The following is a 27,377-nucleotide window of genomic DNA, read 5'->3' as shown; positions in this document are numbered from 1 at the left end:
ACAACGACAATAATTATATTTCTATGATTTGAGCACTTAATTAGGTGTTGGATCTTAAATGTTGTTCCTGATGTACATTATCTCATTCCTTCTTCATAACCATCAAGAGGATGCTACTTTCTGTCCCAATTCACATAGAAGAAAATAGACATATGCAGACATAAATCTTCAAGTTCTCAAAGACAGTGTTAGAGTCAGGATTCATATCCAGACCTACTGAAATGTAAAACTTGAGCAATTTATGATTATATGTGGCTTTAAAGTTGAGATATACTAATGTCAGCAACTTATTTTAAAAATTTCAGAATTGACAGTATCATGTAATGGGTTTGTTTGCATAGCCCAGGCTCTGCAGGGCTTCTCAAAAATAAGGTACCCAAAATGAACAAAGTCATACAGAAGCCACTCTCCAGAATTAGAGTCCTCTCATTCTTCTCTATAACAGAGTGCTTTTTATATAGTAGGTAACTGAATTCTAGAAGTGGTAGAACAATGGAAATTAATGTATTATTAATGAATGGTAAAAATCAGTGAAAACAGAGAAAATTATATGATTGAGGAGACCTATGTCCTTGCTTCTGGAAAAAAATGTTTAAAAAATTACTTCAAACGCTCAAGTAGATTGTTAAGTATTTCTAAATATGATTGATAGCCCTGAGGATTCTGGTTAACTGATGCAGACTACAAAACAGCAGAATTCTGCATCTGGAATTGTGGATTTGAAAGAATCCTTCTAGCACAGTGATTAGATAGATAGATAGATAGATAGATAGATAGATAGATAGATAGATAGATACATAGATACATAGATAGATACATAGATAGATAGAAACATAGAGCTGGATTTCCTACAATCTAAAGAACAGACAACAGGTGCCCATTTGTGTATTTCCTTGACTAGAAAGACTTAGTTAATAAACACCCATCGGACATTTTCAGAGCTAAGTTTGTAATTCTGGTTTCTGTATATGCAGAAGAGGAGATTTAGGGAAATTACACTTATATAGATATTCCAGAGAACATTCACAAAGAGAGGGTCCTGTTAAAACGGATAAAATATTTAGCATGTTGTGGCTCATATTGAAAATTATTAACCAGAAAAAAATAATCTATTTTCCTCCCAACAACTAAGGACACAACCACTCAAACTCCTGACCTCAATCTCCTAATTCAGCCCCAGAGCAGAGTCTGCAGTGAACTGCAGTGAAGAACTCATTTCCACATGGGTTCCAGCATCAGGTTTCTCAGTTACGCCCAAAAACCACATAATACAGTTTCTTACACAAGATACTATCTTGCATTTCCCATTCCTGTGCTTCACAACGTCATAATTACTAGGGTGATTGGATCAGGACAGGCACCTCATTGATCCAGACTGAATACAATCTCTTTAATAAAATTTATCATTATTAGTGAAGTATATTCTTTGAGACCCTATTAGATTTTTGTCTTTTGGTGTTTACAAAATACATATTCATGAAATCATTCCTGACTCAAGAGAATTACTGTCTTTTGTTGGTCCAGGTGTAGAGAGAGATTGTGGGGATGTAACCAGATAAAGGAAGATGAATACAAGAACGTGTTCATTATCTATATTCCAGTTACCTTTCATCCTTTCACTTTGTTTATGACCACACCTCAGGTTTTATTTTAAACTATCCATGGTCTTTTCCAAATCAGAAGCTTTGACATAGATTGCTTCCTTTGCTGGGATCATTTTCTCCAGTCTCTTCTCTAACCCACCTCTCCACAGGTGCCAGCTTAAATCCCTTCCTAGGACAAGTCCTCACTGGTACCTGTGGGGGTTTGTCCCACAGACCTTGACCCAACAACAGATGAATAATGTATACTGACACAGATATTCTGCCTGTCAGTTTGGCTAAGGGTCCAGGCCCATCACAGACACCAAGGAAGGTGCTATAAAGAGTAGTAGCCACAGCCTCCACTCTGCAGGCATTTATTTAGCACAGATTTAATTGACAAAGGCTCTGAGTCAATACACCTGTAGGTAATTAATCCGATCGCCGACCCCCAAGTAGAGAGCAATTATGCACGCACGATTGATCAAAGGTTGATCTTACGATCACATGAGTAAACACGCTATTTAGATAAACTACCTTCCTTTGAAACCACTTTAAGCTATTTACTTAAGGTAAGAATTAAGCTGCTCTCAGCCATAGCCTTATCTTGAGACTTTTACAAAACCTTCCAGCCTTCCAAGAAGATTTGTGTCTATGTCCTATAACTTCATCTTAAAATATTTCTGCCAGCCTAACTGAACTACCACATGTCCCCCTTTTGTGTTTTCTGCATCAGGTTCTCTGGACTGAAGCATACAGATATGTGCAGCAACAAGTCTGTTGGGCAGGGCGGTCATTGCTCTTATTCTGGCTTTGCATCCCAGAATTAGCAAATAACATAAGACAACCATGAGTATAATTAGCAGCATTCTTTTCCAGTCAGAGTGACCCCCAGGAGCAGGACTCTAACCAGGAGAGATGATCTTGCACACCCTTCCATATGGCTGTTTGTTGGGTGTGTGGATCTATAGGGTGAAAGGATTCCAAAATTTTAGTTTTAGGTTGCTTTATGTCTTAAATTTTATGCTTTAAAATTTTATTCTAAAATTTTAGTTTTAAGTTGCTAAATTGTCATGAAAGTTTTCCCAGAGATGTTGTTTCACCTCATCCCAACCATGTACTGATTGATTCCGTGGTAGAGAAATGATACAGATGTGTTTATGCCCCCCAGTGGCAGTTTCATTGCTGTCGGAATGCCAGTGCATCTTGTTGCTCCCCCACATATTCTAAGGCAGCCTTGAGGGCTCGCAGTAGTGCAAGAATCTTTTGATTTATACCTTGCTGTAAGAGAAGTTTACTAGACACATTTCTGGCCATATTACCTACAAAAGCAGCTGTTTGTACTGATTCAGTAATAGATGCAACAGCCACACTAGCAGTTGCCAGGATGACTATGGCTGAGACCATAAAGGCTATAAGTGTGCCTATGAATCTTTTAAGTCTGACCTGGGACAGGGGACATTCTTAGGTGGCAAGGACAGAAGAACCTTGCCAATCACGTGTCAAATTGACTGGTAGGAAAGCCTCAGATTGTCTCCTTAATATCATAACACTAGCAATATTTAAGTTAGATATATTGTAATTAGTGACACATGAGGCAAACCAAGCCTGTCCCTGCACCCGGATCACAAACGCGGAGTTTTGGGGTATAATGGAAATATCAGTTCCCATAAGGAAAACATATGGATGGGGAGTGCAAATTAGGCACTGATCAGTGTGATTACGAGTGAAGCCTATAGTAAAATTGTTACTGGAATTACGATATGTCCCATGCCAGGTGTCAAAGGAGGTGCTAAGATGTCCCAGGTACCATAAAGTGTCATGGGGTGGAAAGGACTTTACTTGGGGTCTGGGATAACCCATCTCCCCATCAGCTCAAATCATAGGGGAACGGGATGAGGTTACAAAATGGTGATTGTTGCCATGATGGATGAGGACATCAGTAAGACTGCCCTGCAAATAGCTGTGTGGGCTCCAGTCTAAGATGTTATAATAGCCTAGTTGGAGGCTATGGGCTTGTTCCCCATGACAGACCTCCCAGCTAAAGTGGAATTCATTACTTTCCCAGCTTTGTTCTTTAGCACAGGAAGGAATGTTTGGGAAAGCGGCATTAATTGCATTACCCAATTTGAGACTACCTGCAGCTAAGACTGTTAAGGCATTTCTTTTGCCATGATGTAGCCACAATTGGGTTTGGGCAGGTACACATTAAGGGTTAGAACCTTTATAACTTACTCACAGTGGAAGGATAGTGGATACGTAGTGATACGTAGTGTTATCTGGCACCTTAGTCCAATGTGTGCCATTTTTGAGAGACCCCACTGGGTGTAAATCTAACCCTCCTAGCCAAGCAATCACATTATTAAAGGCTGAGAAGGGAGTGTCTGCCCAGGTGACAGGGCGAAAGAAAGGCAGATCTAAGATATGAGCCCAGTAGAGTTTAGCAGGTACAGGTTGCAGACAAAGTGAGAGCATAAAAAAGGAACCATACCCTATGTGAGTTGCAATGTACAACAGAAAGCATAGCAAGAAGCAAATTATCTGAACTGAATGGTGTCTGTGTCCAGAGCAGGATTCGTTCAGCCTCCTGAGTTGTCCTCTTCAGCATCCCCCAGGTAACGTCTGAGGCTTGTGTTGTCTGAGGAAGCCACATTGTCCAGGGCTGCGGGTCCTGTAGGGTTAGTTCCTTCATTTCTGGTGCCAGGTTGGGTCCTAGCCATGCCATGATATGGTTTGATGTGTCATGCTGGAATCCAAGGAGGACCTGAGGGTGTGTGGACACAAGCATACCCTCTTCCCCATGTTAATAATTCACTTGGACCACACCATACATTACTGTTCACATCTTTCCATAAAACTGAAGGTTTTATGCCTAGAGAGGTTTTAGCAAAGTGCTTTTCTACAGCTTGTCCCAATAGTGTGGCAGGGTATTTACCCATACTCCCCCTTTTTTGTTTCTTGAATATATTTTTAAGTGTGGAGTCGGCATGTTCTACTATGGTTTGTCCTTGGGGGTTATATGGGATGCCTGTGGAATGTTAGATATTCTACGTGTGACAAAATTGTTGAAATTGTGAGCTGGCATAAGCTGGACCATTATCAGTTTTAATTTTTGTGGACCGTCCCATAAATGCAAAAGTTAATGACGTATCCAGTGGATTTTCCAGGAAGAACATGTGCACTAATTAGATGAGTGTTAGTATCAACAGATACATGCACATATTTTAGTTTTCCAAATTCAGGGATATGTGTAATGTCTGTTTGCCATAACTGATTAGGTTCTAGTCCTCTAGGGTTAACACCTGTTGAAGGAGGGTATGTGCCTGTGAGCTGGCAATCTGGGAATTGTAGGATAATCTGTTTAGCCAGTCTCTGGGTAAATTGAAATTGCTTAGATAAGTTTCTCCAATTTTGGTGGAAAAACTGATGCGATTAGGTGGCTTGGTCAAGCAGTGATGTCATAACCTGAAGGTCTGCTTGATCATGGCCATAAGCCAATGGGCTAGGCAGTGAGTTGTGGGCTCGAATGTACGTAATAAAAATAAGATGTGTACATTGATCTAGCAATTGCTGAAGTCAGAGAAAAAAAGCACATAGGGCAGGCTCCAGAGTGGACTTAATTAGGGCTGTCTGAAGGTTCTGCAATAAATAGAGTAAGCAGAATCGCTAACGATATTGACGGGCTGAGTGGAAAAAGTTTCCAAGGCCAATATCAGAGCCCCAATCTCAGCTCTCTGAGTGCTGGTAAACCGAGTTTGAGTGATTGAATTATGTGGTCTCCACCAGACTGGCGCTTTTCCATGTTTACGCAAACCATCAGTAAACAGTATTGAAGCACTAGGTATGGGGGAGTGAACTACTTTTGTAGGTAAAACATTTACTAGACATTTTGGGAATGATGAAAAATGGGTGCATCCCAAGGGCTGTTGGTAGAATATCATCCATAAAATGAATAACCTTGCAATCAGGAAATTTTTCTTTCTACTGGGGAGCAGTTTGCTTTTAATTGCTCCTTAATTAACTCATGGGCTTCTTGTAATTTCTCTCCCTTTAGAGGTTACTGTTTTACTTAAATTGGATTTGGAGAAAGTCACGTTAGGGGCAAGAGAGAGATAACAGTGGCCATTATTAGAAAGAGGTTTTTTAAATTTCTAAATTTTACTTAAATCTTAGCATAGAATTATAATCTGGGGTGTCGCTAGTATACAAGGAGCACATGAAATTTTGCGGTGGTCCGCCTGCAGAGCTGGAGAGCTGAGCATGCGGGCCCCAGGGTGGTGGCTGCCTTGCGCTTGCCTAGGCGCCGCTGTTGCCTGTGTGGCTTTTCTTTTCTGTTTTCTGTGCCGCTCCCTCCCGCTGCTGCAGGGCGGCTGCTGCCTGCTGGGTGGACCTTCCCACATGTGCCACCTGCTCCTCCCCAGCAGGCTACCTCCTGCGGCTGGGCCTGGCTTCCTGTAGCGGCAGCTGCCCAGGCTGAGTTCCTGGGAGCATTGGCTGGCTCCGGATTTGTGAGCTTCCCCACTGCCGAGCCTTTCTTTCTACCTACTGCTTGCTTGGTGGCACAACTTTGGCCTCTAATGCTTTTTAAAATCTTTTTATAAGCGTTAAAAGAAATGGGTTTATGATTGCCTTGTTGATCTTGCATTACTCTGCAGGCGAAGGGCTCCCTTCTAATGCCGCTTGCTTAAGACAGGGTTCCATACCTGGAGCATATCCTGCCTTTTTTCCCATCTATTGGAGGAAGGGAGCTCAGGCAAAACCTCCGTTCCCGTTTGTTATTTTGGCCTGATGATACTGGGGCTGAGGAAAGAGGAAGTGGTAAGGCAGGTGACGGTTCCTCCTCCTTCCCCCTTTTAGGCTCTTCTGGTTGTAACTAACCAGAGCCCCTCTAACTAAAGCCCATAGCGTTAGGGCTGTTACTGGGACCCATTGCCCTTGTGCATAATGTTGTTTAGGATTTCTCCCTACTTACTCCCAGAGCTCTACATCTAGCATGCCTTCTTTTAAGAACCATTGATTATGGGTTACAACCATTTGCATTAGGTCCCTTAATTGAGCCTGTGAAACTGAGGCTCTGCTAGCCTTAAGCAGCTGTTTCAATACTTTTATATACTGTTTCTGTTGAGCTGATAACTGTTGTCCCATGATGAAACCTAGCCTGAACAAGGCCCACCGGCGCTGAACTTGGAAATCCCAAGTGGACACTAATGACTTACTGACTCACTGACCGTGCAGTTCTTTTTCACCTTCGTTTTTGGGAGGTCCGTTGCACTGCCTTTGCAGTGTTCCTCACACGGGGTACCAGCTGCAGGGGTCCATCCTGCAGACCCTGACCCAACGACAGATGAATAATGTACACTGAGACAGATATTCTGCCTGTCACCTCAGCTAAGGGTCCAGGCCCCTCACAGACACCAAGGAAGGCGCTGTAAAGAGTAGCAGCTGCGGCCTCGACTGGCTGGCCCTGTGGGCATTTATTTAGCACAGATTTAATTGACAAAGGCTTTTGAGTCAACAAACCTGTGGGTAATTTGGTTGCCGAACCCGCCGCAGTAGAGAGTGATTATGCACCCGCAGTTGATCAGAAGTTGGCCTTAAGACCACATGAGTAAACAAGCTATTTAGATAAATTACTCTACCTTCCTTTGTACCCACTTTAAGCTATTTACTCAAGGTAAGAATTAGGCTGCTTTCAGCCATAACCCTATCTTGTGACTTTTACAAAACCTTCCAGCCTCCCAAGAAGATTTGTGTCTATGTCCTATAACTTCATCTTAAAATTTTTCCCACCAGCCTGACTGAACTCCCACAGATACCCACATTTCAGATTAGATGAGGTCCTCCCATTGTTGGTTCTCTCCGGTCCTTCATTTATGAGCTTTCCTAGCTCCCTTTACTTTTCATGATAACCTTAGAACAACTAGAGTGAAGGAGTGATTTTCCCCCTTTCTATACCATAAGCTCAGATGGTAGGTAGAGTTTACCCCAGAGGAACAAAATACAAGAGGGAAAAGGTCAGTTCATGCTATGTGCATCAATTCTTATTCCAGATTACCTTTTCCTCTGACATGATGGGGTAGTTACCTGCACTCAGGGTTCAGAAGCCTGTATTTATGGTGAAAGGGCAGGAAACTTGGAGGAAAAGCAAAATAATTAAATCACTAGTTTTACAATCGTTTCTCACTCCAGCCCTAAGCCCAGCAACAGACACCTCCACCACCTTGTATACACTCTGGAAGACAGGCTTCCTATGTACAAGCTCTCTGTTTTGTTTCTGTCGTTATCATTGTAGTTCTTAGTTCTAACTCACTATATTGCCTCAGTAGTTTATTCAAGTATTATTTGAGCTAGCAGCCTGTGTCTTTCTGCCAACTTGGCACAAGTGGCTATGAATGGAGCCCTTGCTCAATCATTGCAGCCTCAGATCCATATTCTCTTGGCCACTTCAATGTCCACTTAAATGAACATCTCCAGACAACAATGCCTTTCTCACTTACATTGATTGAATGGGATTATGTAGGAATTTCTAAATCTTACCTGCCAAAATCTTAATCACAAACCTTGCTAAAGCTGTACAGATTATTCTGCTGTACGTGAACATCTCTAGAGCACAGGAATCCCAGGAGAATATTATGCCTTTGTGGCCTCAAATACCTAAACACATCATGCAGCCATTTATTCTTGGGTGTCCAACTACCACCTGTAAAAAAAAGAGTATCCAACTACTTACTTATGACTCACTAGGTGAGCAGGAAAGTCTCGTTCCACTCATTGTGGGTTTGCCAGAAGATTTTGTCTGATATAGTTTGTATATGGATTGGGATTTAAAACAAGAAGCAGCCTATTCTTATCGTTAATTTCTTACGTTATGTTAACCTAAAGCCAAAAACACAAATTGACATGAATCAGGACCAGGAATGGTAAAGAAAAGCATTACTCTGGAACATTTTTTTAATAATTTAAAATACTAGTCAACCAGAGTATATATGTTCTCATCCAAATTCCACCATTGTGATGGACTGTTTTATTTGACTATTTTTGAGAAGATAATAACTCAAGATGTTTTTGTCAATAAGTGGTAGAAACGAATAAAGAAGTTTTTTTAATAAAATACTTTCTATACCAGTTTGATCTAGGGTTTCCATAAGAAAGGTAAACAGGGAGTACAAGACACAAGTGATCAGAGTAGACATCCAAATCCCTGTAGAATGAGTATAATACCAAACATAAATGACATTCTACTTTCTGAGTATTTACAGGGTACTGGTTTTAAAACCTGCATTCTATATGTATATGTATATTATCACATCCCTTTTTCATAACACAGTAATGAGAATGCTACTCTTAGCCTTATACATAAGAGAAAACTGAAATACATAGGATTTAAAAATATTCCCCAAGTTTACAAAGATAGTGAGTGTGCTAAATGTAAATTATATGTACTTTATGTATCTTTTCTTATTTGTTCTGCGTTACACTGCCTTGATGATGTCATTATTAGTCGTCACATTTCATATTTCTAAATACTGAGGAAATGAGAGGTTAAATCTTCATTTAAGATACTGCTTTTGAGGGACAAGATAACTAACTAGAAACAGCTAGTGTGCACCACTCTTGTAGAGAGAAGAGAGTAGCAAGTAAATGCTAGATCTTCAACTGGAACATCCAGGTGGACCATTGAGAACCACCAAGAAAACAGCTTTACCCATGGAGAATAGAGAAGAGTAAGACAAGACAATTGCTCACCTGGGAATGGCGTGAAGCCAGAGGAGGCTTCTCCACTGTAGGGAGATGGTGGGTGAGTGAGAGTCTCTGTGGACCCATACCTTTGCCACCCTGGGCTCAGGAGGTATTCCCATGAGACTACCCCACTGGAGCCTTCAGACTGAGGGGGGAGCTAAGTGGAGCCTGGGCAGAGCCGCCACTCAGGCATACAGGGAACACTTGGAGCCTTGGATCCAAGTATCCTGGAATTAGCGGCTGCAGCTCTGGCAATAGGGGAGGCCAGGCTGCGCCACAGGCCTTCAGGAAAGGAGCTAAATCCAGGGGACTAAGCAGCACTGGACTGCAAGCCTCGCCTCCACTGCACCTCACAGGATGAAGTCCACTAGCGTAGTACTCCAGGCACCCCCCTGCCTGGGCTCCTCGGCCGGTAGCAGATCTGCACTTCCCTGGCATGGAGCCCCCAGAGGGAGAGGCAGCCCGCCACTTTTGCTGTTTCACAGCCATTGTCACGGCTGCCTTCAGGCCCTGGAGCGTGTGTGGTGATTAGGGACTGGCTGGATCCCCAGCACAGCACAGATGCCTCATGAAAGAGTGGCCAGACTGTTTTATACGTGGATTCCGGATGCCAGTTCTCCTCACTGGGCAGGACCTCCTGACTTCAGACTCCAGCTACTCCCTGCCTGGGCTATGGTGACTATAGCATCTCTATACTTCCCTGGGATGGAACTCCTAGCGGGAAAGTTAGGCTGACATTTTTCCTGTCTTGCAGCCCTCACATCAATTGCCTTCAGGTTCTGAAGGAAGGGCAGTGATTGGTGATGGGTGGATCCCCAGCACATTGGAGCCACCCCACGGAGAAGTGGCTGGAGTGTTGTAAACATAGGTCCCTGTTCACATTTCTCCTCACTGGGTGGGGCCCTCAGGCCTAGGGGTCGAACACAACTACCCTGCCCCCTCCTGAACACTTCAGTGGAAAGCAGCTTTGCATTTGTCTCAGGAGAAAATCTCAGAGACTACCCACAACTCCTCCACCATTGCAGCTGCAGTGGCACTGCCCTAACTGCGCTTGGGCCATGAAAGAAACAAAAGATCTGGTCACTATGCTGGCACCTCCAGCGCACAACAGCGAGCACTGGAGAGGAGTCCAGTCTCTCTTCCCTATGAGCTCCCAGCCCCACTCTTCACCAGACAGGGCTCCTGGCTTTGAACTACAGAACAGCTGCCTCACCCATGGCTAAGCATAATGTCTGCTAGTGACTCTGTGTTTCCCTGGGGGGTCCCAGAGGCAACTGACTGCCCCGCTGCAATGGCCAAAGCAGTGGTTCTGCCCCGATCCCCTTAGTCCAAGGAAGAAACAAAGACCCCGAGAGTTTCACCTGCGCTTCTAGCATACCACAGTCACCATACAGGCAGTGAGGCACAGTCTCTTCTCCCTATGAATCCTCAGTGCCCCACTCTTCAATGAGCTGAGCCCCTAGTTGTGGCCAGCAATGTAACTGCCCATTTCCTCGCTGAACATTCCCTGTAGCAGTGGCTCTGCATTTCTCTGAGGTGCAGCTCCCAGAGGCAACCAAAAGCCCCTGTGCCACTGCTGCTGCAGTGGTACTGCCCTGCTGCCTTCAGACTGAGGAGGAGCTGCAGTTGCCCTTAGGAGAAGAACTCAGTCTATCTCTCTTGTGATCCACCCGTAGCCCTGCTCTTCACCAAACAAGGACCCTCTGGCTTGGACCCCCAGCACAGCTGCCCCATCTTAGGCCAATTGCACTGGCTGATAGCAGCTCCTCATTTCCCTGGGGTGGGCCACCAAGAGGCAAGTGAAAGGCCCTCTACCATACCACTGCTAAGGTTTCTTCTGCTGCAGCCTCCAAGCTGGGGAGGGAACATAAAGTCTGAGCTCACCCCAGAGCTGCAGTGTGCCAAACCAAGATCTGCAGCCAGTACTCAAGTGGGAAAGGAGCCCACACTTTCAGAGCACTGAGAGGGAGCATGCCTTGCCTATGGCAGAGCAAGAGTCTACCTACTGACCAGTACACTTAAACGCCACCTACTGGATCACAGCCCAAAACTTCAACACCAAAAATATTTTGCTAATATAGACCCCTGTGTAACCATGGACAAGAATTTAGCTAGAAATTAAAATTCTGCACAAAGCCTCAGCTCTCTAAAAACATCCAGGAAAGAAGGTTTCTAACTACTCAAAAGAAAGAAACAGTGCAAGAACTCTGGCAATTCAGAAAGCCAGAGTGTCTTGTTTCCTCCAAATGATTGCACTAGTTCCCCAGCAAAGGTTCTTAGCCAGGCTGAAATGGCTGAAATGACAGAAATAGAATTCAGATTATGGGTAGGAATTAAGATAATTGACATTCAAGAGAAAGTTAAAACTCAGCCCAAGAAATCTAAGGGTTTCAATAAAATGATACAGGAGCTGATAGAAAAAAATGGTCATCATAAAAAAGAACTAGATTGATCTGATAAAGCTGAAAAATACACTACAAGAATTTCATAATGCAATTGCATGTATTAACACCAGAATGAAATAACCTAAGGAAAAAACCTCAGAGAAGACTGGCTTTCTGAAATAACTCAATCAGAAACAAAATAAAGAAAAAAGGAACTAAAAAGAATGAAAAAAACCTCTGAGAAATATGGGATTATGTGAAGAGACAAAGTCTAGAACTCATTGGTGTCCCTGAAAGAGACAAGGAGAAAGCAAACACCTTTAAAACACATTTCAGGATATCAACCATGAAAACTTCCCCAACCTTGTTAGAGAGGCAAACTTTCAAATTCAGAGTACATAGAGAACTCCTGTGAGATACTACACAGAAAGACCATCCCCAAGACACATAATCATAAGCTTCTCCAAGGTTGAAATGAATTTTAAAATGTTAAAGACAGCTAGAAAGAAAGGGCAGGTCATCTACAAAACGAACCCTATCGGGCTAACAGCAGAACTTTCAACAGGAGCCTGACAAGCCAGAAGAGCTTTGGGCCTATATCCAGCATTCTTAAAAAAAATAATTTTCAGTCAATAATTTCATATACCGTCAAACAAATCTTCATAAATGAAAAAAGAAATGAGGTCCCTTTTAGACAAACAGATGCTGAGGGAATTTGTTACCACCAGACCTGCCTTATAAGAGATACTGAAAATTATGGAAAGGAAAGAACATTACCAGACACTACAAAAACACAATTAAGTACACAGAATAGTGACACTATAAAGCAACCACACAAACAAGTCTGCATAATAATCGGCTAACAACACAATGACAGTATCAAATCTGCAGATGTCAATATTAACCTTTAATGTAAACAGACTACACACTCCACTTAAAAGGCACAGAGTGGCAAGCTGGATAAAGAAGCAAGACCCAATGGTATACTGTCTTCAAGAGACCTATCTCACACGCAATGACACCCATTAGCTCAAAATAAAGAGACAAAGAAAAATCTACCAAACAAACAGAAAGCAGAAATAAAAAACAGAGGGTGCCATCCTAATTTCAGACAAAACAGACTTTAAACCAACAAAGAGTTAAAAAGACAAAGAAGGGCATTTCATAATGGTAAAGGCTTTGATTTAACAAGAAGACCTAAATATCTTGAATATATACACACACAACACAGGTGCACCTACACTCATAAAACAAGTTCTCAGAGACCCACAAAGAGACTTAGATTCACATACAATAATAGCGGGAGACTTCAACACCACACTGGCAGTATTAGATTGATCATTGAGGCAAAAGAAATAGCAAAGATATTCAGGACCTGCACTCAATACTTGACCAGATGGACCTAATGAACATTTACAGAACTCTCCACCTAAAACCACGGAACACACATTCTTCTTATTGCCACATAGCACACACTCTAAAATTGACCACACGATCAGATATAAAACAATCCTCAGCAAATTCAAGAAAACAGAATCATACTAGCCACCTTCTCAGAACATAGTGCAATAAAAGTATAAATCTATAGTAAGAAAACGGCTCCAACCATACAGTTACATGGAAATTAAACAATCTTCTCCTGAATGACTTTTGGGTGAATAATGAAGGCAGAAATAAAGAAATTCTTTGAAACTAATGAGAACAAAAATAAAATACATCAGAATCTCTGGGACATTGCTAAGTCAGTCTTAAGAGAGAGGTTTGTAGCACTAAGCACTCACATCAAAAAATTTAAAAGATCTCACATTAACAACCTAACATCACAACTAGAACTAGAAAAACAAGAACAATCAATCCACAAGTTAGCAGGACACAAGAAATAACCAATATCAGAGCTAAACTAAAAGAAATTGAGATGTAAAAAAAAAAAAAAACAGACAAAAGATCAACAAAGCCAGGAGTTCAACTATTGAAAAAATTAATAAGAGAGATTGCTAGATAGACTAAAAAAAGAGACAAGATCTAAATAAACACAATTAGAAATGACAAAGGGAAATTACCACTGACCCCACAGAAATACAACAATCCTTCAGAGACTACTATAATCAACTCTATGCACACAAGCTATAAAACCTAGAAGAAGTGGATAAATTCCTAGAAACATATAACCTCTGAAGACTAACCCAGGAGGAAATTGAGTATCTAAATAGACCAATAACAAGTTCTGAAATTGAATCGGTAAGGAAAAGTCTACCAACTAAAAGTAGCCCATGACCAGATGGATTCACAGCCAAATGCTATCAGATGCATAAAGAAGGGTTGGTACCATTCCTACTGAAACTATTCCAAAATTTGAGGAGGAGGGACTCCTCTCCAATTCATTCTATGAGGTTAGCATCATCCTGATACCAAAAGGCAGAGACACAACAAAAAAAGAAAACTTCAGGTGGTTATTCTTGATGAACACAGATGCAAAAATCCTCAACAAAATACAAGTAAACAAAATCCAGCAGTACATCAAAAACCTAATTCAACACAGTCAAGTAGGCTTTATCTCTGGAATACAAGATTACATACACAAAGCAATAAATGTGATTCATCACATAAACAGAACTAAAATCAAATGCTACATAATCATCTCAATCGATGCAGAAACAGCTTCCAATAAAATGCAACATCCCTTCATGTTAAAAACGCTAAATACACTAGACATTGAATGAACACACTTCAAAATAATAAGAACCATCTCCAGTAAACCCACAGCCAATATCATACCTTATGGACAAAAGCTAGAAGCACTCCCCTTGAAAACTGAAACAAGGAAAGGATGGCCTCTCTCACCATTGCTATTCAACAGAGTACTAGAAATCCTGGCCAGAGGAATCAGGCAAGATAAAGAAATAAAAGGCATCCAAGTAGGAAAAGAGAAAGTCAAAATATCCCTTTTTGCAGATGCCAAAATCCTATACTTAGAAAAACCCATAGTCTCTACAGAAAAGCTCTTTGATCTCATAAACAGCTTCAGCAAAGTTTCAGGATACAAAATCAATATACAAAAATCAGTACACATTCCTATAAACCAACAACATCCAAGCTGAGAGTCAAAACAGGAATGTAACTCCATTCACAATTGCCACAGAAATTGACAAAAAAGATTTCTTGTATTCATCAAGGTTGGAAATCACCATACAACATTTTTTTTCTAGAGCAGACTCTTTGTGGGATGAAAGGGTTTTCTTAGAATGTAGTATGTTTTGTATATTGTCTCTTATGTGACAGGCACTGTGTACATCACTTTGGATCCATTTTTCTCATAATCTTCAAATCAAAATAGTGAGGCAATCATTTCATTTTTTAGATGAGGAAACTGAAGTTTGGAGAGGTTAGGCAATCACAGAGAGGCTAACCAAGGAGGTAGTTATTGTAGATAATTCCTATCTACAATAAGAATTACAAAACACTGCTCAAAAAAATGAGGGAACACAAACAAATAGAAAAAGTTCCATGCTCGTGGATAGGAAAAATCAGTATTATTAAAAATGGCCATATTTCTCAAAGCAATGTACAGATTCAATGCTATTCCTATCAAACCACCAATGACATTCTTCACAGAATTAGAAAACACTATTTTAAAATTTATATAAAACCAAAAATGAACTTGAATAGTCAAAGCATTCCTAAGCAAAAAGAACAATGCTGGAGGTATCACTTTGCCCAACTTCAAACTATACTACAAGGTTACAGTAACCAAAACAGCATAGTACTGGTACAAAAACAGACACATCGACCAATGGAACAGAATAGAGAGCTCAGAAATAAGGCCACCCAACTACAATCACTGGATCTTTGACAAAGTTGACAATAACAAGCAATGGGGTAAGGACGCTTTTTTCAATAAATGGTGCTGGGATAACTGGCTAGCCATATGCAGAAGATTAAAACTGGACCCCTTCCTTACACCATATAGAAAAGTCAACTCAAGATGAATTGAAGACTTCAGTGTAAAACCTAAAACTATAAAATCCCTGGAAGATGACCTAGAAAATACCATTCTGGATACAGGACCTGGCAAAGACTTCATTTTGAAGATGCCATAAACAATTAAAACATAGAGGAAAAAATGACAAATAGGACTTCATTAAACTAATGAGCTTCTGCACAGCAAAAGAAACTACCAACAAAGTAATCAAACAATCTACAGAATGAGAAAAAAAAATTGCAAACTCTGCACCCAACAAAGATCTGTTATCCAGAATCTATAAGGAATGTAAACAAATTTACAAGAAAAAAAAGGGCCACCCCATTCAAAAGTGGGTAAAGGACATGAACAAACATTTCTCAATAGAAAACATACACATGGCCAACAAACATATGAAAAAAAGTTCAACATCACTAATTATTAGAGAAATGCAAATCAAAACCACAATGAGATAACATCTCACACCAATCAGAGTGACTGTTATTGAAAAGTCAAAAAATAACAGATGCTGGTGAGCTTGCACAGAAAAGGGAACACTTATATACTGCCAGTGGGAGTGTTAATTAGTTCAGCCATTGTGGAAAGCAGTGTGACATTTCCTCAGAGAACTTAAAACAGAACTCCCATTTAACCCAGCAATTCTAGTACTGGGCATATACCCAAAGGAATATAAATTATTCTACCACAAAGACACAGGCATGCATACGTTCGTTGCACCACTATTCACAATAGCAAAGACATGGAATCACCCTAAATGTCCACCGACGTTAGACTGGATAAAGAAAGTGTGGCACATGTACACAATGGAATACTACACAGCCACAAAAAACAAACAGATCATGTCCTTTGCACCAACATGAATGGAGTTGGATGCCATTATCCTAAGCAACTTAATTCAAGAATAGAAAACCCAATGCCACATGTTGTTACTTATAAATGGAGCTAAACAATGAGAACACATGGACCCAAAGAGGAGAACAACAGACACTGGGGCCTACTTGAAGAAAGACGATGGGAAGAGGGAGAGGATTAAAAAACAAGTCTTAGTGGGTATCAGGCTTAATACTTGGGTGATGAAATAATCTGTCCACCAAACCCCTGTGACATGCAGTTTACCTATATAACAAACCTGCACATGTACCTCTGAACCTTACAGTCAATATTCAAATCCAGGCTTAATGAACTCTAAAACTTAAGTATTTCATGGTCATATATTGCTTCCAAAGTCAGAATGTAGATGTCAAAATTTCTGAAATATTTTTCTATATATTTAAAGTTAGACATTGTTATGGCTTGAGTTTGTTTCCATAATTCAGGTTCTGCAAGGCTTCTCTTGAGAAATTAGATAACTGTGACTCACTATCTCATTTTTTGTCTTTAACTGCCATGTTAAGGCCTATGGATCAGATGCCTATATCTTCAGTGAATGGGCAGGCAACTTGAAGCTAAGGTAAAAGGAAAACTGAATCACTATCCTCCAATCTAGTATATTACCCATTACCAAACGGCACTCAGACCAACCTTCTTTCTGCATCCCTAATACATGCGTACCAGTTGAAGACAGGACTCCTATGTAAGGAGTTCTCATTTTTTCATTTTGTTTTGTTACTGCTTTTGTTCTTACTGACTGGTCCATTCCAATAATTCATATTTCTCTGTACACTTTCTAAAATTGCTATTTGTGGATGGTGATATCAATCTAGCCTCTTTGCCATCTTACTTCAGGTGGTTAGATGAATCCCATTCCTAGTCATTATCAGCTCCGATCCATTTGTTCTCTGCTACAACATTTAAAGACAATCCGTTTTCTGACGCATAATGGCTTAGACATAATGGAGCGACAGCTTCTAAGTTATCTTGTCTAAATACATAATACAGCCATTTCTACATTCATAGGAATTATTCTGCTATACATAAAATCCCTTAGATACAATAATTTTAGAAAGAGGCATGTATCTCCATGGCCACCTACACCTAAATGCACCATGGACCTTTTCTGCTTTGGTGACCCACTCAAAGGTTGTCTCACCACTCAATCTATGATTCACCAGCTGAGCAGGAAAGACTTGCCCTTTTACTCGTTTTGTGTATGAAATAGGTTCATTATGCTTTGGGATCTAAACTCCGAAGACGACAGAAGCATGACCATCTGTCATGACTCATCTAAAGCATAGATAACAGAATGGCATGAGTCATGATCAGGGATGGTTGTAGGGAGAAATTACTATGAGGAAAATAATCAACAACTATTTAAATTAGTATCCAACCAAAGCTAAGATCTTAGGCATCCAAATTCTGCTACTGTAATGAAAATGTTTTTATTTGTATTTTATTTTGTATATTTAATTTTTAATGATTTAGGGGGTACAAGTGCAGCTGTGTTATATGGCTAAATAGCACAGTGATGAAGTTGGGACTTTTAGTGTATCCATCACCTGGATAGTGTATGTTGTACCCATTAGATAATCTCTCATCCCTCACCCTACTCCCACACTTCCATCTTTCTGAGTCTCCAGTGTCGATTATCACACCGCCTCTATGTCCAATATCACTTCTTGGCCTTTCCACTGAGATAACTGTAATATCTGATCTTATCAGTTTTGACTTATTTTGAAGAGATACTTGTTCAATCCACTTTTATCAATGAGATTAGACTACTAACTTTGGTAAAAGGGAATAGAGACTAGCTTATTTAATATTCTTCCCATACCTCCTCAGTGAGATTTTCTACAACTGGGTCAACATAAAGCATAAAATATCTGTGAATAGAGCAAACACACAAACCCTGCATATACTATAACAATGAAAATAATGATATTTCTTCTTATTGAGCATTTACTGGATTCTAAAGTAAAGCTATGTTTATTACAAAATTTATAGCATATATTCTTTATTGTATATCCATGAAGATGCAACATATATCCCATTTCACATATGAGAATCATGAGGTTCAAAGCAGTTAGAAATCTCTCCGAAGTTAATAAAGATAATTAGTGTTAGATGCAAGATTCATATTCAACTTAGTCAATTAAAAAGTTTTTGTAGTTTAGGGAGTATGTTTCTTCCAGTGTGAGAGTAAATATTAAAATATCTGTAATGTATCAGTAAGCATTTCAAATAGTGTTGAATTTTACATTTGGTTTTATAATACAGATTCTTGAAGCTTCTAAAACAGGATGAGGTACACAAGATGACTAGGGTTTGTTGTCCTCACTAGGAAACCACCATAAGCAAACAGATCTTTCAGCACTTTTCTTCCATCTCCTTAAGGACAAAAGAAAAATGCTATGGAAATCTACAAGTAGAAATAAATGAGAGCGATTTGATATTGGAAGTAGAATGTCCTTAAGTGCTTCCCTTAGTGACATTAGAGAGAGTCACGTATGATTTTCTGGACACCCACTATCCTTACATTAACAAGGTATAAAAAAAGACAGTTACTGGGAATGCCCTAGTGAAATCTGGAATGGTTCTGATTACTGTTGGGAATCCTGAAGGATTTTGGATACCTGATGCACATCACTGGATAACCAGAACCCTGACTGGAACTGTGCTTTCAGAGAGTGCTGATAGCAAAATGAAGATCAGTATGCCCAAACAACTGACAGCTGAGTTTTCTGGGTCCTGAAGTGCAAATTACGGGAATCCTTTGCGTATTTGCTTGATGAAAATGGCTTCCATCCATTTGGCTAACATTGTTCTGAAACTTCTACCCTTATAACCTAGAAGGTTGTTTAACAAAAATAACTCCAGCAGAGGTGCTTGACCAAGTTAGCCTAGACGAGTTTTCACCAGAAACAGAGCCAAGGCCCAATCACACACCTATAGAATTTCAATCAATAAAATGAAGGATGAATGCCATTTGTGAATGTGCAGGTGAAGAGGTTAGGATATCTAAAGTTATGCTGTTTTCCAGAGAAAATGCAAGAGGGATGACAATGTAAAAAGAAGAAAAGAAAAAATAAATTTAAAAAAGCAAAACAGATAGATGATGATATAGATATAGATGATATAGATAGATATAGATATAGAGGCAGATACATAATCAGGCTTCATCTCATAGTGAAACCATTAATCAGAAAAGTCAATCTTTTCCTCAGAACACAGATGCCAGAATCACCCGAACATATGACTCCAATAAGTTAATATCCTCTCAAAAGTGGATAGTCTGCATAGGTAAGCTTCAGGCTTCAGAGAACCTCCAACTCTGAACCATCCTCAGATGTCACAGAAAATGTCACAAACCCCACCTGGTAGTTCTTTAACCAAAGTACCAGCTTCTTGTTGCCATTCTTTGTGCCTCCCTTTGTTATAATTAAAGGGATAATCAGTATCTTGACAGAGCTTTTCAATCAATATCTGACTAAATACAGTTTTTTATTTTACTGTATTTCTCATTCATCTATTAAGTATGTAATCAGAGATGCTACTAGATTCTCAGATTTTTATGATTTATAAGGGATACATTAATAAAATCATTCCTGACCTAAAGACATTATTGTGATTTATGGTCCAGATATAGAGAAAGAGTGGAGGAGAGTATACAAAGATGAAGAAATACAAGAATGTGTTCCTCTCTTACATTGTATTGTTCATTCACAGCTTTCCCCCTTTGCTTCAGAACCATAACTCACAGTTTATTTTCAACATTCTTACTCTTTCCTATATGCGTTGTTTCATATACGGTACCCCCTTTGTCTGGAATCTTTTTCTCCTATTCCTTCCCTGGCCCTTATATATTTCTGGGCCAGCCTAAAACTGTCCTCAAGCAAGACCTCCTGATAACCCCATCCAAACATAAGACAGATCATCTCTTTGTGTCCTTCACGTGTCCATTTATTTCCTTTATAATACTTGTCACCACAGTAATTAGAGTATATTTTCAACCCTGTAAATAATTGAGATTACATATACCACCTGCTCAGGTAAGTAAAAACAAGGGTCCATGAATGAGTTTATATCTGTGTGTATCAAATCCTATTCCACACTACATTTTACTTACCAGTAAGTTGGACTGTGTAATCACCTGCCTCTGTGCCACAGCACCCTCTATCAGCAGTGAACAAGAAGTCAACTTACAGAAAGAAAAGGGGAGTATTAAGTCATTATTCTCTCATTTAGTTTTTCGCCCAGGCCCCAAGATCCGCACTGACACAGCCTACAGCCTCAATGACTCCCCCACACCTATGAGTTGAAGACAGACTTATTCTTTACAGGAGTTTGCTATATGTGATTGGATTTTTCTTTATTATTTTGTTATCGTTACCCAAAGTTCATATTTTCCTGAAGAGTGTCTACAGATTTTATCTGGTGGATCAGTAAGCAGGCAGTGTGTTTTTGTCATCTTGGCAGAAGTGGCCTCAAACAGACCCCATGCCTAATCATTGCCAGCTCAGATCCATTTTCTCTTATACTATAATGCTGGTTTCTGTGTATGCTGAAATGTGGGTTAAGAAAACTAAATGTATGCCAGCATCCAGAGAGATTAGCAGAGAGAAGATGCTATAAAAAGGGATTCTGACACACACACACACACACACACACACACACACACACACACATCCAACTTATATAGGAAACTATTAAGCAGAAAAAACAGTTCTTTCTGTCATAAAGTGAAAGACTAAAGTACCCAAATTTATGACTCCAGAAGGATGAAGCCCGCCCAGGAGCACAGTCACCGCCTGCAAACTTTAGAATCATCTCACCAACAGCAGCCCCTCCTGTTTCTTCTGATACTTTCACCAACCGCCATCCAGCAGTTCCTTAAATAAGGTACCACCTTTCTATTTCCATTCCTGTACCTCTAAAATATAATTGTAGGGGTAATCAGAGTCTTCAGAGGGATTCTCATTTAAACTCTGACTATATATTATTTCATTATTTTACTACATTTCTCATTCATTTATCAGTATATAATTGGACATGCCACTGGATTCTAAGTCTTTCAATACTCACAAAACATGCATTCATGAAATCAATTCTGTCTTCAAGAAGATTACTGTTTTTCATTGGTGCAAACATAGTGTATGTGGGGAGGTATCCAGACAAGGAGAAATGAATACAACAGTGTGTTCGTACCTTCCATTCCAGTCTCCTTTCACAATTTTCCACTATGACTAATGACCATAACTTAGGATTGATATTCAAAATCCCTATTTCTTTACATAGCTAGTGTCTTGACATATGCTGCTTCCTTTGTTTAGAATCCCTTACTCTCATCTCTTCATTTGCCCCAATATATTTCTGGGCCAAGCAAAATCCCCCTTCCTCAGAAAAACACTGCACTGATACCCTCCTCCTGCCATAGAACACATCATGCCAAGGTGTCCTGAATATTTCTCTTTATTTTATTTAGAACATTTATTAAAATTCTAATAATAGAGTGTTCTTCAACCGTACTTGATATAAGTACAGCTCGTAGATTTCTTGTCCAGGAGAACATCAGACAAAGGTGAACTAATGAATTTATATCTAAGTGTTCCAATGAAATCCCAGCCTGCTTTTGGCCATGATAGGACCAGTGGAGTCACCTCCACCTAGGGAACGGAAGACTGTGATCTACAGTGAGAAGGAAGGTGATGAAAGAGAAAGGCAAGAGGAGAATCACATCACCACTCTTTTAGTTGAAGACATGTCACCATACAGACTAGTTGAAGACAGATAACCTATATACAGGGGTTCTCAATTTGTGGTAATTTTTTGTTTGTTTATGTTTTTGTTGTTTTTGATAAGCCCAAGAATCATATTTTCCTCAATAAATTATACATAATTTATTTGAGAGTCAAAGCTAGCATGTCCTCTTTAGCCATCTTGGCTTAGGTGACCATGGATGGAACTCATATGTAGTTCTTACCAGCTCAGACCCACTTTTCTGTTACTTCATAGACACAATTGGACATCCCAGGACAACATTCTGGAAAAGAACTTATTTCTCCTACATTTTGGCTTTGAAGGGACTACGCAAAGTTTGCCTACGTTCTACCATTTTAAATATGCATTATGGTCTGTTTCTATAGCCATTAGATTTATTTGACTGTATCTAAACCTCCCGTAGCCCAGGAATCCCAGCTAGGGTCCTATGTCTCCTACACCTAACCACCCATCTAGCCATTTCTTCTTTGATATCTAGCACTTCCACAGGAGGCCTGGAAAATACATCTGATTACTTCCTCTGTGTTTCACTAGTTCTGAAAGAAGTCCTTGCTTTTATATATCACAAGTCACCCCAAAGTGATTGTTTGCATTATTAATTAATTACTAATGATTCATTTGTATAAATTTTTCTATGCTTTTGGATTTAAAGTCAAAAGCAGACCATTCTTATTTTTCATCTTTTGTCATGAGTCTCCTAAATCAAAGAATCCAAAATGGTTGGGAAAACAAATGGAGATATTACTGGCTCAGAATTACTATATGGGAAAAAAAGACGCTTTTAGTTTTATCCCGAATCACTACAACTTTATCTGGGGTTTCCACAAGAGGGTCAACATAAATCATAATTCATTTCTGGATCAGACTGACACACAAACTTTGCATAGTCTTTGAAATAGCAATGAAAATAAGATTTTTCTAACTGGGCATCTACTGGGTAAAGCTGGAAGTGAAAGTTATGTTTTTATGTATATGATTGCATTTATTCTTCAATACACCTCTATGAGCACAGTAGGAAGCCCATGTTCCAGGGAAAAAATGTGTTCTGCTCTAGACAAGTTAAGTTTGAGATTCCCACAGGACATCTAAGAATTATCCATCTTATATATAGAGCTTGAACTTGGATAATTTTGGCTGGGCCTTTTATGAATTACGTCAGTATAGACATAGTTGTTAAAACAGTGGATGTGACTGAAAGTACCTAATAGAATAGAAATAACGATGCCTCTCATTTACTGAGTATGCTGAATGACTCAGACTATTCTAAGGGTTTTTCAATAATTATCTTCATTAATCCTTTATAATCCAATTGTTTCATGTATTAACTCATTTAATTCTTTGTGGTACACAATGAACAGAAGAGGGAGTTAAATTTGAGGGTAGTCAACATAGCTCATAACAGTCCTAAATTACCAAGGATGTCCCTGAGCAAATCAGAACACAAAGCTAGCTGTCTTTAGTGAGAAACATCTCTGTGTAGACGGAGATGGTTGGATCTACATGACAAAGTTTATGCTGTTTGTCACATATAATCATGTGGGATTCCTGGAAAAAATAAAGGCTAATATTGGAATGCAAAAAGATCAGAACAAAGGCTAACACATTCAGACACACAAAAACGCAAAGGCTTTCTGATTGTTCCAGTTCTCAGGGCCATTTGTCAAAAGTCCCAAGCCTTCCTTGACACAGTTGCACCAGGAATACATTTTGTATGCTCCTTCTACCTTTCTGCCCAATGAGAAGTTTTCCTTTAGCCCTTGTCATTGGACACACCAGCTCCTTTCTCTATCCTGTTGTTCCCTGACATCTTCTGCCCTTTCACTTGGGCTCATGCTGGGTAGGAGTGAATATTGCATTTCATGGCCCCAACAGAGGGGGAAGATGTGACTCCAAGGACAGGAATTCATTAAAGGAGATAGGTGAGAATGAGAAAAGAGTCCTTCAGATGGAAATAGAAGAAGAGATGTGGCTCACAGGGAGGAGAGGCAGTGTGATTGAAGAAAGAAATGTATGACCACCTGCATCTCAACTGGTTTATTTTTGTCTCTTTATGCTTCAAGGTCACCAAGGACAAGGATATCAAACAAATACCATTCAATCTTTATTCCAGTGTGGAAATTTTGCCTGAAGTCCTCCACCTAAAAACCTGATGCCACTGGTAATGATGTTTATGAAGATAAGATCGAAGCACAGAAAATAATATATGTATATATATATCTGGTTGAAATACTATATATATATATATATATACATATATATATATATACCAGCTATTAATTCTAGGAAATGGAGTATTAAGGGTGCATTTTATTTCATTAGTTTTACTTTTATGCATTTTCTTCATATCATATTTTGCATTCAGAGTTTTCATAATTTGAAAAAAAATAAATTTTTTCTTTATAAAAGAATGCTTCCATAGGAGTTCTTTAATCTGTGTGTGAGTTATTTAAAAGCAAATAAACTGTGGCCTGCAAGTCAGGGTGGGGCACACAGATTTATAGTTTGGATGGGATCTTTAAGGAATAGGCCCTGGTCAAGACTGAACTGACTGTGCCCTGCCTAGAGAAACCAGACCAAGGGGGCAGGTAAGGGTGAAATCCAGCCTATGATTCTGTTGCAAGCACTGTGTCCTGGGAAGGAGTTGCTCTAGCCAAAACTAGAGATATCTTTTCAGAATTGGACTCCTGGAGGGGGAATAATTGGGTAATTTGCTTGCCAAACCAGGCACCTTCTGGTGATGTGCATGAAGGCACTTGCCTATGTTAAAGGAAATCCTGGCCCTGTTTGATGTAAATTACCTGGTTCTGTACATTTCCTTCAGCACCAACAGCTCCTCAGGAGCTCTCCAACCATATTTCCTCTTCTCACGTTGCATTGTATGAATCCATCAGAAAGTTGCCCCAGGCAGACAGTTAACTCAGACAAACTGAAGAATAATTAATTTATTTTAGAGTAGAATGGCAGAAAGTCGGTATCTAAAACTTACAATGTATTTATAGATCATATATTTGGTACCTGCTACAATTATTTTGTGTCACTTAATCTTCACAGTAGCTCTAGACGGTTGACAGTTTTCTCCTTTTTACTCTCCATATATAAAGAAAAAAGAGCACAGAAAGCAAATTTACTTTCCAAGTGACATTTAGGTGGTCTTATATAGTCCTGATTTGACATCCAGGCCTGTTGTTCTGGCTTGGATTAGGTGTGCTAACGTTAGGAGAACAGGGATAAGATGCAAATTAAACAATGAATAAGACGGATTCCACCTAAGATGGAGAAACCTGAAAAGAGCCTCACTCTCACCCTTATAATTATGAAAAAGTAGATAATTGCAAAATCACAGTCTTCTGTACTCATCAGAGAACTGTGGTGATCTGAAGCTATATATGCCCAGTTAATCTAAGGAAAAGAGGCATTAAAGTTCTGCCTTTATGGTTTGGGCCAACAATCCAAGGAATAAATATAGTTGTTTTTTTTTCCTCTCTTGCCCTGCACCTTTCTGATTATGTCTTTTATGAGACATAAAGGTAAGAAGGTATGATAGATTCAGATACCATGAATAAGTTCTTTTAGACATTCTTTGTTGCCAAATATCATTGCGAATATTCACATATGTGTGTGTGTGTGTGAGATAATTTGATTCATTTGGGAAAATCAAATTTTGAAGGATGTTTTGAAGCCACTGAATTGTTTCCTCATGTGCAGTGAAAAAACTGAAATTCAGAGATTGAATGAAGTGGTCAAAATCACATCATTCAGCTAGTTAGGAAACAGATTTCATCTTGAGAAGATGTCACAAACTGCTAAAACATCCTCCAAATTCAAATTTGACTTATGGACGCTGAACAAATAACTGCTTTATATACAAATGATATTGGTATTCTGAGCTACTCAAATACATAATATTCATATTACTTTATGTAAACTAGGTATAATTGACCACTCTTGAGTATGTAGATGATGGTAATTAAGAGTTAGAGAATGAGTCATTTGGGTGCTTTGTCTAATGTGTTTGCTGATTTCTCCCTGAAATTGTAACTTCTAAGGACAGTCATGTCTGTAAATAAGATAAGAAAGGAATTATCTTCCACCCAAAAGAATTAGCCTGTTCACTGTGTTTTAATTTAAACAACTTCAACCTCTAATGCCTTGACCCCACTCTATCTTATATTTTTATATCTTACCACACATCAGAGCTCCTACTTGGGACTACAAGTAAGTGAGAATCTGGGGCTTCCCCTAACTTTGAAATTTGTGAACCAAAGAGAAAGACAGAACAGCTCACAGAGATCTAATCTACCCTCATAGACAGTTTAGAGATCAGTTTGTACCAAGTGGTTCTCTGCAAGAGGCAGAGAAATAGCTCTGAGAGGATCTCTAGTGTATTATTAGCAAATGATTGTGACTGGAAGAGGCAAACCCAACACTGTCTGCAATATTATTTCTCTAAAACCACATAGTGAGGTATGTATTAGAATTTTATTATGATAAGAACACCTGAGATCAACCACTTAACAAATTTCAAGTTTACAATACAGGGTTAGCAACTACAAGCACAGTGTTGTGCAGCAGATCTGCAGAGCTTATTCATCTGGCATATCTGAAATTGTATGTCCATCGAATAGCAGCTTCCATTTCCCCCTTCCTCTAGCCCCAGCCAACCACCATTTTATTTTCTGCTCCTATAAGTTTGGCTATTATAGATACTTTACATAAGGGGACTCATGCAGTATTTATTCTCTTATGACTGGCTTATTACACTTAGCATAATGCCCTCAAGTTTCATTCATGCTGTAACTATGCAGAATTTCTTTCTTTAAGAAAAAATAACATTCCTTATCTATATACCTTATACCACATTTCTTATCTATTCACTCAAAACTGGGACATTTAGGTAGTTTTCACAGCTTGTCTATTTTGAATAATACTGTGATATACATGGGAGCACTGGTAATATCTCTTCAACTTCCTATTTTAATTATTTTGCATAAATACCAAGAAGAGGAAATCTTGGGTCATACGGTATTCATATTTTTTCTT

General features: G+C 39.4%; 1 protein-coding gene across 3 annotated transcripts in view; it reads left to right on the top strand.

The window, feature by feature from the left end:
* The window catches only part of PYHIN1 (pyrin and HIN domain family member 1), a 39,385-nt gene extending 14,643 nt beyond the window's left edge, over positions 1-24,742 (top strand). For all 3 annotated transcript variants that reach the window (XM_005541320.5, XM_015455117.4, XM_074039890.1), the window contains 2 exons: positions 21,334-21,458; positions 24,398-24,742. In XM_005541320.5, coding sequence (XP_005541377.3) covers positions 21,334-21,453 — 120 coding nt within the window. In that variant the 3' untranslated portion in view covers positions 21,454-21,458; positions 24,398-24,742. The remainder of the gene's footprint in view (positions 1-21,333; positions 21,459-24,397) is intronic.
* Positions 24,743-27,377: the final 2,635 nt, after the last annotated feature.

The sequence above is a fragment of the Macaca fascicularis genome, chromosome 1, assembly GCF_037993035.2.
Source record: "Macaca fascicularis isolate 582-1 chromosome 1, T2T-MFA8v1.1".
In the NCBI taxonomy this organism is placed as follows: domain Eukaryota; kingdom Metazoa; phylum Chordata; class Mammalia; order Primates; family Cercopithecidae; genus Macaca; species Macaca fascicularis.
Note: the sequence above shows the minus strand (reverse complement) of the source record. Positions and strands in the feature narration are given on the sequence as shown.